This window comes from Carettochelys insculpta, chromosome 30 (assembly GCF_033958435.1).
Source record: "Carettochelys insculpta isolate YL-2023 chromosome 30, ASM3395843v1, whole genome shotgun sequence".
Classification (NCBI taxonomy): Eukaryota; Metazoa; Chordata; order Testudines; family Carettochelyidae; genus Carettochelys; species Carettochelys insculpta.
Genome location: NC_134166.1, coordinates 7,013,165 through 7,028,679, shown reverse-complemented (window position 1 = coordinate 7,028,679; position 15,515 = coordinate 7,013,165). Strand labels below are relative to the sequence as shown.

General features: G+C 43.7%; 1 protein-coding gene across 8 annotated transcripts in view; it reads right to left on the bottom strand.

Annotated features, from left to right (window-relative positions):
* TARS2 (threonyl-tRNA synthetase 2, mitochondrial) overlaps window positions 1–7,183 on the bottom strand; it is a 36,490-nt gene extending 29,307 nt beyond the window's left edge. For 4 of the 8 annotated variants that reach the window (XR_012642851.1, XM_074980541.1, XM_074980538.1 and 1 more), the window contains exons 1-3: window positions 2,613–2,934; window positions 1,515–1,719; window positions 1–124 (exon numbers count right to left, since the gene is read on the bottom strand). Coding sequence is in view for 7 of the 8 variants with exons in the window: in XM_074980541.1 (XP_074836642.1) it covers window positions 1–124; window positions 1,515–1,719; window positions 2,613–2,814 (531 nt within the window). In the remaining variant the exon portion in view is untranslated. The other 4 variants (XM_074980540.1, XM_074980542.1, XM_074980539.1 and 1 more) reach the window with 4 other exon arrangements.
* Between the last annotated feature and the right edge of the window lie 8,332 nt (window positions 7,184–15,515).

Genomic DNA, 15,515 nt, shown 5'->3' with positions numbered 1-15,515 from the left:
CGCCTGCCCCTCCGGAGAGTCAAAGCCCAAGAATTCCAAGGCAGCGTTGCTCTCCAGCGGGCGATGCAGGTCGTACAGAGCCCCATTCACCCTTGCAGCCACTGCACCCTCAGCCAGGCTGCGGCTGGGAGGGAGAGATGTGACAGAACACACTTCAGTACAGGACACGTGACCAGCCATCAGACAGGGGGTCTGGTACCAGGGAAAGGGACCGTGGAACCATGTATCTGGCTCTTTTAAAGCACAAGGGGAACATGGGCAATTATATACTGAACTCTCCCCTCGTGTCCCCCACTCACCCTGAGCTAGACAGATTGTCTCCCACCCCATCCACACCTGGACGCTCTCTGCTAAGGCTACCAGCGAGGAGCCAGTTAGCACCAGATCCTGGGCATCCGTTGCAGATTGGACACCAGCCACCTACAGCTGGCAAACTCATTTCTCGTCGACCCACTGCCCTTCATTGCACTGACTCTCCTACGCTTTGTGGGACTGCTGGAGCAGAGGCTGTAAGTGATCCCTGCTGGGGTGAAGTCTCCCTAGCTCATGGGCCACCACCAGCACTCCCTGTAAGCTGAGCACTTGGGTACCTGCCCAGGAGAGATTCAGGTGCTGCCCAGATGATTGGCAGAGTGCTCACAGCCACCCACAGTGGGCAGCACGTGTTTTTATGCTGGTGCACATCTGCACATGCCTCAGTGCACATAACAAAATGTCTTCAACACATAGCTGGAAAACATTAGAGGGAACGCTGGTCACCACGCATACTGTGTGCCAGGGTCATGGGCAGCAACAGATCACACTAGAAACCTGGTTTTAAAAGTATGAGCTGCCTCCCCAGTGGGAGCTAAAAGATTCAGCTCCATTAGCCAGGGTGTTCCAGGTGCCATGGGGGCCTGCCATTGCTAAAGGGAAACAGAGTCACACTGAGCAAGTGCGAGTTACAGTATCAACTTTCCGGGTGTGTTCAAAGGAGGGAGTCAGAGGCTCACATGTCGCTGCACAGAGTCCAGCTGAGCACAGCCAAACCAGACCCCTTGCAGCAACTGGCTCAACAACCCTTCTCCAGCACCCCCCAGCCTTTGCCAACCAGGGCTCATGTCTGTAGCACAGAGATGTGTGAAGTGGGGAGAGGGCACCCTTGGGGGAGGTGCATGTGTGGAATTTTCTACTGGGGGTGCAGCATGAGCGGCTGCTGGGTCTCAGGCTCACCCATCTCAGAAGTGTTGAAATGTGTTCCTGGTTTTATGTCCGTGTATTCACATTTATATAACAACAACAAATTTTTTACATTCTGCAGACTTATCTTCTCACACTTGCAGAAAAAAGTTTCGTTTCCCCCACATGAACATAAACCAAAATTTTCATGTAATCCAAACCAATTAGACTGGTCAGGGAGGGGGGCCCTGCTACTTGGAGGGGCGATGCTACCACCTCCCTTCCCCAGGCAGTTTTGAAATGTTCTCTAAGCAACGATTGTTCATAGGAAGAAAACATGGAATGCTGCACAGTACCCGATTTGTAACGCCACTTGATATGGTGTGGTTCTTTGGGACTCTCCTTCCACTTGCTGACCATTGGACAGGGAGATCCAGATTGGCCCACCTGCCTGCTGCGCCTGGTCTGCACATCGCTCATCGTAAGAAGCCTTCAGCTTCTCGTACAAACACAGCCGCTCCGCGAAGTGGGGTAAGAGAGCACCTTCCTGTAAAAGAGGGACTGGAGGAAGGTCAGTGGGCGGAGGATGGGTGTGGAAGTCAGAACCCTGGGAATTCCCTTCTCAGTTCATATGGGAGCACTGCAGGGGTCAGCAACCCCAGCATGGGTGCCAAGGGTGGCACAAGAGCCAATTTGGATCAGCACACAAGGCAGCTCAGCCCTGCCCCTCCTCCTCCATTCAGGTGGGAGCTTGCTCAAAGCCAGGATGCCTGTGACAAACAAAAGGCCAGCTAATGCCACCAACCACCCCCTCTCCTGTAAAACTCTGCATTTGCTAACGAAACTGTTGCAAGTGGGACAATTAGGGACTTTTAGAAAGTATCACTGGCACTGGGACTGTACACAGAGATCAAAAGGTCCAAAGGCACTCTGCCTCCCAACGGTTGCTGACGCCTACAGCATCGTTTAGTGCTTGGAGCAGGGTATGCAGAGAACTGCAGGGCTGGAAGGGGCCTTGTGAGATGTCCTGGTGCAGGCCCCTCGCACCCATACTGGAACTAAGTGACGTGTAGGGGTGGGGGTGCCTGCAATGGACTGCAGAGCAGGGACAGCCTGTACAGCTCCGAGCACAGTGGAGCCTCTTGGTGCCCACAGCCCCGTACAGTTCACTGTGGTCCCCATCCAACCCGCCCCCCTCTGGTGCGCCTGTAAAACAAAGGGATCAAAGGGCCCAGCCAAACCCCTGCCAGCCGCGCCACCGCTGCAACCATCAGGTGCCGAGGCAAAGCGCCAAAACACCCAGGCCGCTCGGCCCAGGCCCATGGAGCAACCTGGCACGTCCCTCGCCCGCCCCACACACAGCCCAGGCCCCACCAGCCCCCGCTAAGGAAGGGCCAAGCCCCGCGCCCCAAAGAGCCAGGCCCGGCAGAGGATGCAGACAGACCCGGACGCACCTTGCACCACCGGCGGCCCCAGCCAGGGCCCCTCCCGGCCAGGAGCCTCCCGCAGCGCGAGAGGAGCCACATGGTCCCGCTCTGCGCCGCCCCCGCAGCCGGCTCCCCCCGCAGCCAGCCGGCGGGGCAGGGCGCAGACTCGGAAATCCCTCCCCGGCTCTGGGGCGGGCTGGGCAGACGCAGACGGGGCCGAGACGGCCATTGGCTGCAGCTCGGAGCCAATGACCTGGCAGCGGGGCGTCTCCACAGGCCCCAGGCCACGCGCTGCGGTCGCCACCGCCAGCGGTCCCCAACCCCCCGCGGCGCTCAGAGCCGGTCGGTCGCTCACCCTCCTCCGAGTCCCAGTCGCGGAGTCAATCCCGAGTCTGTCCGCCTACCTTGTCCCGGCGGCAGCCAACGTGTTCTGCGGGTGGGTGCGGAGACGGGCTTTGCAATCTAGAGAAAAACAACACGCACGTGGGGAGTCAGAGGCTGTACTCAGGCGGCCGCAGCCCGAGGTGATTTCGCGCCCTCTGATTTCATTAAAAAGTAATAAGCCATAATAAATCGCCATACGTCATCCCAGAGTGCCACTAGTGGTGGAACCGCCCCAACACGCAGCACGGGAGGTCAATATTGTTGCTAATGCTGCCCTTGGTTACTGAGCTCTTAGAAGACACTTACGGGTACATTAGAGCTTAAAAAAAAACACAGAACACTGAGCCCGTGTGTACACTGGCATTCCTCTTGTGAGAGGAATGCAAATGAGAGAAGTAAAAAATGCAAATGAGGCACTACTTTACATATCTCGTGCTTCATTTACATAATCTATTTTCAGAAGACATTCTTCCCAAAGGAAAAAAAAGCAGCGTACACAGGGCTCTTTTGAAAATAAACCTCATCTTCGAAAGAACCCTTTTTCCTAATTTGTTTCCTTCATTTGCATTCCTCTTTTGAAAGAGCATTGCAAGTGTAGACATAGCCTGAGAGCCTACCGCTATAAAAACAACAAGAAGTCCTGTGGTACTTTATAGGCTAAGAGATTTATTCCTGGGCATAGATGGCATCCTCAGCCTCTGTTTACCAGGAGCTGGGAATAGGGGACATTAGTTGATGATTACTTGTTCTGTTCATCCCTCTGAAGAACCTGTCATTGGCCACTGTCAGACGACAGGATATTGGGTTAGACGAACCACTGGGCTGACCCAGTATGGTCATTCTTATTCAATTAATTACAGAAAGGGAAAAGAATAGAGGAAGGAAAAAAACCCTTTCCCACAGTTTACTTTGCATATTTATTCTTTAGATTTATAAATCAGGAATTAAAAAAACCTGTGTGAAACATGCTACAGTCTGTTCTGGTAAACTCTATTCTGATGCACTTTAAAAAAAAATCAAAGATACCATGAGCCATACCATGCTGAATAACCAGACACAAGAATAAACCATTTTCCCCATTTGTCTTTTAAGTACCCGGCCTCCACCGATTCTTGCATCTTCAGCAACCCTCTCGAGATGTGGCAGCATTAGTCTAACCCACTTCTTTGGTTTGTGGGTCTTCCACAGCAGTAAGAGAGAAGGAACAAATAAAAGGGAAATGTGGTTATTAAATCATAAAAAAGGACAGAGAAAATGGGGTAAGGGCTCCCTAACAATACCATCAACCTGAAGAAATAAAAAACTGACTCAGTTCTCCTCTTCCCCAAAGAACATAATATTGTCTCAGAATACCCATTGTATTTGCAGAAGTAACACACCTAGAGGGTTCTTTTTTTTTCACCTTCTGATTTTTGAATCATTAGGGGCCATGTTTTCAAGCCTTTCTCCACAATCATGAAGGCTGGACACTTCCGTTTTATTCTTCTTCAAACCAAACCTGAGATTCTGCCCCAATCAAATGAATCCAAGAGCTGTGGCATTAAGAAAAAGACATCCATCATCACGATTTAAAAAAAGATAAAAATGATTGGTTCCCAATACGTGAAATGACTCATAACTGTTACTTTTATCTGTGGATAGATTTCAAATTAATAGTGTCCCCATAAGCTTCAAGGCTGACATTTTCAGTGCTGCCAAAAGGGATTCATCCAATTTAGCACACCAAATCAGTTTTGTCCTAATTTCTGATATAGCATTACATATTAAGTAACATCAAAAACTAAACATGTTTCTACATTGCCCTGGGGCATATTACAGCTGATTCGAATTTTCCCGCTGAAATTTCATGCACACCAATAAGAGATTTTTTGGGGTGGAGGGTATACCAAAAAAAAAAAGTTTGTTTTGTTCAAAGCTCTATGGCTTTTCAAGGGAAAAGCAAGAGTCAACATGCTTTTTGATTTTGAAAAAACAGTGTTTTGGTTTATTATTTTGAAAGTTCTACCTATAAAATATCAACAAACAAACAAACAAATGTCCCCCCACCCTACAGCCCTGAATCACGCACACGATTTTTTTTGTTTCTTTAAAAAAAGGTGTTTGCAGAAAATACTCACCATTTTCCAAGAAGCTCTATGGCATTAGTAATAAAAAGGATGTCAGCTTGAAGAAAATCCAGTAGCCAGTAAGGTGCTTGGGTGAGGTTTTAGCAAAGGAAGTCTCCAAGAAAAAATAAATCTTCAGTTAACACCAGATCACCTCTGCTAGTCTGAGCGTGACATAAGCAACACGCAGGTCTGCACGTGGAGAGATTGGGGCCTGAGCATTTTTTTTGCATAACTTAAAGCCACTTTTTCACTTTTGTGAAAATCTAATCAAGGCTCCAGCTGCTCCTGCCATAAATTACAAATATAAAATCAAGTTTAAGAGCGAGCAGAACACAAAAACTCTCCTCCCGCTGCAGGGCCAATCTTAGAACTCCACTCTGCACAGCAGCATGTGAAAGAGACAAACCTTCCAGTAAGGTCTGAAGACCAGGCCAGGGCTATTTTGGATCACAGACTGTGGGTTGAACATTCTGTTCCTGGGCCCTTCTCTTTTAAAGTATGGCAGAGCCACCTGATTGGAACTGCTGCAATAAGTCATCAGAAGCAGGCAGTCTCTCAAGGCCCTGATTTAGCAAAGAATTTAAACATCACACTTAAGTGCCATTGACTTCAGAGCATGTTCCTGCATTCAGGCCTCCAAGAGAAAGATCCAAGCCTCTTCTGAGGTTTTCAAGCTAAAGGCCAACCAGATTAGCAACATTTATTTCTAAAGATGATTTGAGACATGAAGCTCAAGTTTTCACCTAAACTTCCCTGTTGCACTTTAGTTAAGAGTGTCCATTTACAAATGCCCAGTTAAGGGTAAATAGTTGGTCTAAACCTGTTACAGACCTAAGTGGTATGCTTTATGGAATGTTTTAAACACAGAAGGGGCCAACAGTGGTTATAACCAACATGGACTCAATAACAAACTGTAACAACTATTTATTGAAATACCTGTAACAGACCACCCTTTTATAAACTACTCAGCAGTTATTACACGTGATCAGCTACACATGGTACTTATCTGGTTCCCATTACCTTGGCATCAGAGCACTTTCAATCCTTACACCACCCCTGGGAAATATGACCCCTTTGTACTAATGGGGAACCAAGGCCAAGGTTTGCAAACATATTTAGGCTCCTAATTTCTAGAAGAATAAATATATTCATGGTTCTGGGCCAGAGGCATTTAAAGGTAGGTCTACACAGCACAAACCAAAGAGTGAGTTCATACCTCTGGTTAACGTAGAAGTGAAAATTTAACAACACTGCCTTTAACTCAGGTTAGTCACTCAAGTTAAAGCTTGGACAGCAGGTCGGGTTGAACTCAAGCTGCTATGTCTTCAATGCTATTTTAACCCAAGCTGTCTAGTAACAGTTAAGAACGAACCTTATCTGCAAGGCAGACACAGCTGTAGTGACATGACCAATACCACACAGGAAGCTTGTGGCAGAGCAAATATTTGAACCTTAATTTCCCTAGTCCCAGGGTGGTTCTTTAACCACTAAGCCATCACATCTGTTTGCACAGCTGGCTGGAGCTCTCAATGCTACCTCTGCTACCCCTCCCCCACTTTCTGCCTTCGCACCACTGCCAGTGCAAGAGTCTTCTTCCTTGAAGCTCCTGCCTCTCACCAAACACATCAGCTGAAATCATCTCTACCGCTCTCTCATTTTTGTTATGCATTTTCAAATGCCAGCTTTCTGTACTGGAAGATCCAAAATGATCTCTCAAGCAGCTGATGACGCGGGTGTTTGATCACAAAAGCTTACGCTCCAAAATATCTGTTAGTCTATAAAGTACCACAGGACTTCTTGTTGTTTTTGTGTCTACCATAAGGGCTCAAGACAGCCTAGCACCTCCAAGTCATCTCATACATCGGCCATCCTCTCTTTTGAACAGTATCTGAATGCAAACTGACACAGAAAGTAAAAAATTAACAAGACCTTCTGAAAGCTCCACCTTCAGACTCTCTAGGCAAGTTATGAAGCAAGTGATAAACATTTCACACAAAAGCAGAAACCAACCTACACATGGACAAACAGAACCTTTTGGCCAACTTTTACAAGGGGAAGCTGGAAGAACACAACTCAAAACACCACCATATTCTTTTGCGTATGGACTTGCAAAAGAGAGCAATTACACTTTTCAGCAGATGACACAAATTCTCCAAGAAGCTGTAGTAACACTAAAGCACAAGCTGGGTTATCCTAGTAACATGGAAAACATTGAATACATTTGGATAACAAGGAAATTTTGGATGCATTCACCATAGGGCAGGAGATATGATACTATTTGTTGTAAACAGGCATTAGAAAAAGGAGGAGTGGGAACTGAAATTGTGTTTGATGTACAGAACTTAAAATAATCCTGTGCTGCTTCTCTCCTCGCTTGTATGTCACATTCAGGCCCCTAAGCCCGCAACAATCAGATCCATTGAAGCAAATCCCCATACTCATGCAGACACACTCAAGTCAAGGGAGCTCTGGATAGGCGCAGAGTTCTGCATCTATGGATGCGACTGAAGGATTAAGGCCCATGGAACTGATCCAACATACATTTATGGGACAACTCACACAAATCAAGTATAGGCATGCTTAGTATTCTCCAATCTCTCCTCCGCACCTTTTTGTCCAAAAACTAACATTTAATCTTTGGAACCGCACAGCTCCCATTGCTCTTAATGCTCAACCCAGATTTAGGAGCCTAAATTTACTTTTTATTTTTATTTGACACCATTTTAAGATTTTTTTGAAAAATTCCTTTTTCTGTGAAGTTGTTCCCCTCTCTACTGCTACCATAGATATTTGTTCTACAAAGTACATTTGGAATTAAATACTAAAACTCTAAGCAAAATATTTTTATATATGTTCACCCTGCCCCGCCACCATTGATTTAAAGGCATATGCTTAGATGCTTTAGGAGAATTTAGGGGCAATCTTGTAATCTGTTACACTGCGGTAAATCCAGACACCTCATAAAAATTAGTGGAGTGATACCATAACTGTGGGGAGCAGAAGCCAGCCCTACATTTGACCATACATTCTGCAACTGATCTTATTATTTAGTATCTCACTGCAGTAGGGCCTAAGATCCCATGATACCTGACACTATACAACAGAGAACACAAGAAGGTTTCATTAACTTTGTTTGGTTCAGTTAACAGTCTTTGATTCACCTGTTTTGATATCATGCAACTTAAAAACAATTTAGTCCCAGAGCCTCAAAGGTATTGAGGCATGTAACTTCCATTGATTTTTAGTGCAGCTTAGGTGCTTAAGAACCTAATTTTTATAAAAGAACAGACATTGCATGTTAAAGATTGATTCTAATAGTTGCATTGACTACAGTGATCAACACAAGAAAGCTGGTTTAGGTGTTACTGTAGATTAATCCAATATACATTGCTGTCAAAAAGGCTAACACGATAGTAGGACACGTAAGAAATGGGATGACCACCACAGAGCTATTATGTTGTATATAAATCAATGGTGTGCTCTCATCTGTAGGCTGTGGGGCACTGGTCACCCTAACTTGTGAGGCTATTGAACAACTAGAGAGGATTCAGAGAAAAGTGATGACAATCATCCCACCGTATGGAAAAGCTGTCCTATTAAGACTGTGACCTTGAAAACAGGACAAACGAAAAACAAGATAAAAGGCTACCAATACTTAATGGTCTTTGGGAGATTGACTGTTTCCCCAGTCTCTCAACTCAAGAGCAAGAGAACTGCCAATGAAATTAGAAAACAGGAAATCCAAAGCTGATAAACTACTTTTCCAGATTGTATAACTGGACTGCAGAATTCACTGCCACAGGATGGCAATGAGGCCAAGAATGGACAATTAAAACAGAGACCGGACATTTATATAACATCCTGACTTCATAGTCATGACAAGTTTTTGGAAGGGATATTAAAACTCATATTTCAGGGGTTTAACCTATCTAAGTCTTAGACAGATGGCTGAGAGATTCCTGAGGCAGGCAGAAGTGAGATTATCTTAGATGGAGCACTGGACAAAACAGGTCTCAGGTCTGACCCAATCTGGCATTTCCTAGGGGAGTGGTAGGGACAGTACCCACTTGCTCCCACCATAAATGCTTTTCAGCCCTGTCCCAGATGGCTTCTTTAGGTTAGAGAGCATTTTTCAGTCCCCATGGCCTAATCTTTCCCTACTGGCTCTAGTAAGGGTGCTAAGTGTCAACAATGAAGTGGTGAGGTGTTTGCATGGGGATGGGAGGGTGTTTGGTGATGGGAGATATTTGTCCCTTGGAGACCAGACCCACAACAATTCTTGCCACACAAGCAAACAGCCCACCATCAGACCATGCAGTTTCTCAGATGCTACTGACTGGAGTTGATATATTTGTGGTTGAACTGTCGCTTCTGTTCAACTAGACATTTTAATTAAGGGATCTCCCCTCTCCACACACCCACTTTATTATATCCACAGAAAATTTAACTTGTTTCTTCTCCAGAAAAAAGCTTCACAAACTGAGTTAACACTCAAATAGACACTGACCATTTCTTGCCTTTTGCTCACTCATAACTGGCAGAAAATTCTCATTGGAAAAGGAAAAAAAAAACAAAAACAAACCCCACACCTTTTCCTCCACAGGATGAACATTTTTGAGCTTGGAATATACTGATGGAACACAAACAGGCTGATGGGAGGTGTGGGGAGTGTTCATATGAAAAAAATTGCCACACATAATGCGTAAAAGTTGATTTAAGCGTCTTAGATGTCTTATTGTACAAAGAACAAAAAACAAAAGAAAATCATCTGAACAACTAATGTCCTTCTGATAGGGGGATGGTTAGCAACCTTATGATGAAGGACACACGTATATAAGTATACAAGTATAAACCCAAAACAAAACTAAAAAAATCAAGGTAACAGCTGAAAGGACGGTTAGTGTTGTGCTTTTGTACAAAAAACAGAAAGGACAATATTGTTCAAAAAAGGACGGTCCATTCTTAAAGCTCAAAAAACATTTTTACAAAGAAGAAATGCAAGTCAAATTATGTATGGAAAAATATTTTTAAATTTTGTTTTTATAAATGTGTTATTTTTACAGAAAATGACTGGAAAATAAAAACAAGCAACATTTGACAGTTTTCTTTTAATGGGAGGAGTGTGTTTGCACCTTTTGATAGCAAATCCTCTTATTATGAACAAATTTGGAGAGTTGGATACTCCTTTCAGGTGAAGCATCCCATGATTTCTCTGAATATGACTTGTGCCAAAACAATCCAAATGAACACTTGTTTCAGCCCATCAGACAACCACTATACTATTACGAATGTGCTATATTAATATACTTAATCTAGATAGTATTCCAATACCTTAGTATTTTTGATACACATATTTTCATATTTAATATAGTAGAAGGAAAAATATCACTAACATCAACATTTTTTCACAGAACACCTATTCACATCATGCAGCAGTGTTCTTCAGAACACTGTCTGGGAAACGCTGTTCTAGATGACCAAATCCCATGTGAATTTCATCTGTAGGCTTTACAGGAGAGGCAGACTAATCCAGTGGCTCTGAGTTTGCACAGGGATTGAAGAGATGTTTCATCACTGGCCTCCTGTGTGATTTTAGATAAGACACTTCCCCTCTCCATGCCTGTTTCTACTCCCACCGTTTGCCCATCTTATTAGTTTGCATAGCACAAGGGGGCCTAGACCCAGGTTTCACTCTCTATACATTATAGTAACACTAATGTACCTCAACTAACAATTCAACCAGGGTCTTTCACTTGGGCAATCTGTTCATCCAATGAGATTAAACCTCACGACCTATGGGCAGGAACTTCAGAAGCAGAGCTGGATACTTCCAATGACTATAATGAGGTTCAAGCAAAGTCAGTGTGGGTGCTCTGGAGGAATCCCATTTTACGTATTTTTCATTAAAAAACAACTCTCATTGCTTATTCATTTTAGTGCTTTGGTGTCTAATGTCTGTCACTTCAACAGGAGAAAGATGGTTGCTGCTAACTACTGTAATGCTGAAAATATAAATGCAGGGGAGGAGCGTGCTTTGGCTAGAACAAGACAGGAATAAAATACAACTAAAAGCCATTTTATTCACCTGTGAGTGTTAGTTACTTGTGCTGTGGAGAAACAATAGTCCAATGCTTATTCTCCTTGCTTTGATGGGAATAAGACAGGCTCCAACTAGAAGTACACTTGTCTCATGCATCTGGGGAGACATTAACTACTCTAACTGCCATTAAAGGTAAGAGTTCCTCAACATCTCACAGGACCATCCAATGTCACCACCCACAACCTGGAGACTGCATGAAGTTGTTGGTTTATTACAGAAGTCACACATTGTATCTTTTAATCAAGTTTAGATGCTTTTCCATGTGACCAGCTCTAACTCAACCATGTGTATTTGATACAGCCATAGTTGGCCTATGAGACACAGGACATACAACTGGATGAGCCTAATGATTTTTTTTCTGGCCTTAGCAAAACCAAACCTGAGTCTGTGAAGTGTATGAACATTTGCAAAAGAGACTATGAAGGAGTGATAAGAAAGGGCACCTTCAACATGTAATAGTAATTGTCAGATTACAGGACCAGGGTTTTCCCAGTTCTTGCCCAGAGAGCTTAATACATAAGGTGCTTGAACAGTGGATAGTAGTTAAAACTTGGACCAAGAAACAAATCCACCATAGCATAGATAAAAAGTGGCAAAAGGCATCAAAAGGGAAAACTAGGCCTCATCAATGCTGCAAAACACAACAATCTTGAGATGTGCTACTCCGGCAGGATTGATAGAAACACAAATCCGTTTTGCATCCCTGAAGGTCATAGCATGCAGGGCAGTAGTTTTGCAAAACAGGACCTGACACTTCTAATTTTACCCAAGGTCTAAAGCTTCTTTTCAAGCCAAGTTTATGTTAGCTGTGCAAACTGTAGAAGGAAGAGAAAAAATGAACAATTTAAGGCTTGGTGTGTCAGAGAATTAAGTGCCAAATTTAGTTTCAAATTGAATTGTCTCCAACTCCTTTCAGCTCCTATGAAAATTCCAGCCTTATAACCATGTTCACACTGAAAGCCCTAACAACAGAATCCTGTACCTGCTCAAACTTCTAAAATGGACTATGTGATTTTTTAAATGAAATAGAAACCCCAGCCAAGCCTGTAGGTATCTGGGGAAGGGGAGGCGGTAGAAGTGGTAGCTATTCAAATCACGTCAGCACATTGACTGGTTTGTCAACTAGTACACTAAACATTAAACAAATTTACAAATGTTAGTGTGTACAGACCTTGGTGCCCAAATGCAAACAGGTCAGCAAAGGTAAGAGCTTGCTGAATGAGTTTCCAAATGTTTGAATTATTAATTATTCCCTCCCCTCAATAAGCTAGTAATTCTCATCTGCATCTGTGGAGTGGAAATCAAGATTTTCAGAAGAGACACTGCCCACATGGAGAGTGCAGTGCTGGCCGTTAGCAGTGGATGACAGGGGAAGGAGGGAGGAGGCATAGAATTAGCCTTATGCAAACACCGTGGCAGAACAGTGACTATTTCTCAAGGGAATGGCACCACAACTCAGTACAAGGGTTTGACTACCAGGTCTGGTTTCTTGCCTTATGACCTCTATGAATTGTAGGAACAAAATACACATTGCTGTGGTGGCTGTTTTCCAAGTGGTACCATCAGCTACCAGCGCACCACAAAATTCCACCTGAGCAAGGGGCTCCTTTGCTTTGCAAGGTCCGAAGCAGATAATGATGGACACTAGGTTGTTAGAGCTAGATAGCCATTCAAGAAACTCAACTTTTTATAAAGAATGATCCACTATACCTATGGCATGTTCCATCCCCAAAGCTCTCACCACTAATTTTCAGCACATTCAGTCACTGTCCTACCACATTATGCTTTGGGACACACCAATGTCACCTGAAAATGGCAAACTGCCTCAGCAGTCTACACAGAAAGGGTAGGCTTTTTCCCCAATCACTTGTGTTTTATAAACCCACTTAACTACAGCAAAGGTATCGGGTGTCCAGACCACAGGACAAAAGCATTCCCAGCATATTACAATGCAGCCTGGGGCAGCCCTTGAGTTCCATATGGTGGCTCACCACATGGTCTTGGCATGCGCTAATGAAGGTAGAGAACTGCACATGACCAGCAATCCCAGGGACTGAATGACATATGAAAGTATGAGAGTTTGGAAGTGCCTGCATCACTGTCAACAAATCAAGACTGCAGCCAGCTGGCTAAATTAAGATCCTGCCAGCTGGCTAAATCAACCCTGGGGCTGGCATATGTTTGGATGCCTCGGCATATCAGCTAAGCAGCACCTTACTAAATGAGCAAAGGTATCTTGAAATAAAATCTCCATTTGGAAGTGCGCCACAGGGCGTGGCCGTGTTGGTGGAAAATGGCATTTCTGATGCTAGCTACCAAAACTGAGTGTAAATATACTGAATGGAAACTTGCAAAAAAAAAAAACAAAACAAAAAACAAAACCCCAAAGGTCTAAAGCTAAATCCAGGTCATAAAGCTTAAAAATTTAAGCAAAATTGATTTAATTGAATTGGAATTAAAAGAGGATGAAGAATTGTGTAGTCTACTACCCTGGACTTCCAGATTGCCCTAATGTAAAGCAGCCCCCTCAAGAACATCAAATGCAGTTTAGGGAATTTTCAAATACCCTCCCACTTTTATTCATGCTGGGAAGTTCTCTTTATGCTGTGCACATTCAGGCTATGTCTACATGCAGAGCTATTTTGGGATACCTTAATATCCCGAAATAGCTACTCCATGTATTTGACACCTGCCCATTATGAAATATTTTTCCAAAATAACAGGTGTGCTATTTCAGCATCCCCATAGTCCTTTTCACAAGAGTAGTAAAGGATGCTTTGAAACAGCACTTTATTTCAACTACACTCAGAATAAGCTATGCAATTTGCATAGCACAAATTGGGTAGCTTATTTTGAGTTTAGGCTGTCATGTAGACATAGCCTCTCTCCCCTTGAAACAGTGGTGGTGCATTATCTCAGAATTTCTGTATTAGAAGCCTCCAGTCAGAGATTTTACAGCTCTGCCTGCATCAAGGGTCAGTAACAGCACAGCAAGAAAATGCACCACAGTGCAGGTGATGCTTCACAGTGTAGTTGTGCTCTGAAAAGTTGCTAAGTGAGCACACTCATGGAAAAGGTCTGCCCAACCTCTACATTCAGCACTACGCATCTTGTGACTGCAGAGCCAACACAACTACAGGAGTGAGCTGCTAGATTTTACTATTTATAAGCTTGTGCAGCAACTTCAAATGAGTAATTACTCAATTTTATATATGTGCCTCCCCTTGCAGGTTTCAACCAACCGGGGTTTGTGGTTCTGATGCATTAGTCCAGCAGGAACCAAACCTAAGGGCAAGGTTTCAGGGCGGTCATTTAAAAATCTCCCCCAACATCTTCACTTGATTAGAAGTCACTGAAGTGCTAACAGAGAACCCTACCAAGGCCAGATTTTCGTAGGTCTGCGCAGAGGGAAGATAAATAAAAAAAACCATACAGATGGCAGGAATTATCTCAAGAGCAAGTAGGGAGACAGAACACCCTCTGAGCTGGGGAGAAACCAAAGGCCCTCATGCTGGAGAAGGGTAGCAAATAAACTGCTCCACATTAGTACATCGTGTGGCCTCTCTTGAAAACCTTGGAAAGGACTTTTTGAAATCTTCGAGAAAATAAGAAATGGTATCAAAAGCAAAAAGATGAGAAGGAGGGAGGAAAAGCAGCTGACATGGAGGAGAATAAATGTCCTTGGTTGGGTAAGTGGATGCAACATCCCAATAGAATGACAGACTGTACTCCCCCTAAGCCTGGCAGGTACAGAGTGCTGCACAGGAGCTGGCATATTTTTTAATATGACCATGTTTTGCATGAGTCCTGACACAAAGAGAGGGACTTTTATATTTCCAAAACACAAAGGGATTTAAGTTAGAGTCTGTCTTCTACTTTAGAGCTAGATTGAAAAAAAAAACTACAATTAAGATTATTGAATTCAGCAGCATTCCACCTCTGTCAGAAAACACTTGGACTCAGACTTCCATATGAAAGAGAACACTAAATACAGTAACCATCTTGTCTTCAAAACTAGGGGCGAGTCTTCATTAGATTCACAAGCACTGGAGTAGAAGGGGCCTCTTGACTTATGCTTTGTACTAATTCTTACAGAGGAATGATTTTTTTTTTAATTTTGCCTTGCTCAAGACAATTCATAAACATCCCTGAATAGTTATTCCACTAAAAATGTTACAAAATATGTGGACATAGTTTCAATATACAAACTATACCTTGGAAAATAAGATGTTTCCTATTCAAGAAACAATTTCAGAGAGGAATTCCTCATTTATGTATGACTTTGAAGCACTTAAAAGCCAAATTATTACTATGTTCTATTATATCAGAACAAAGAAC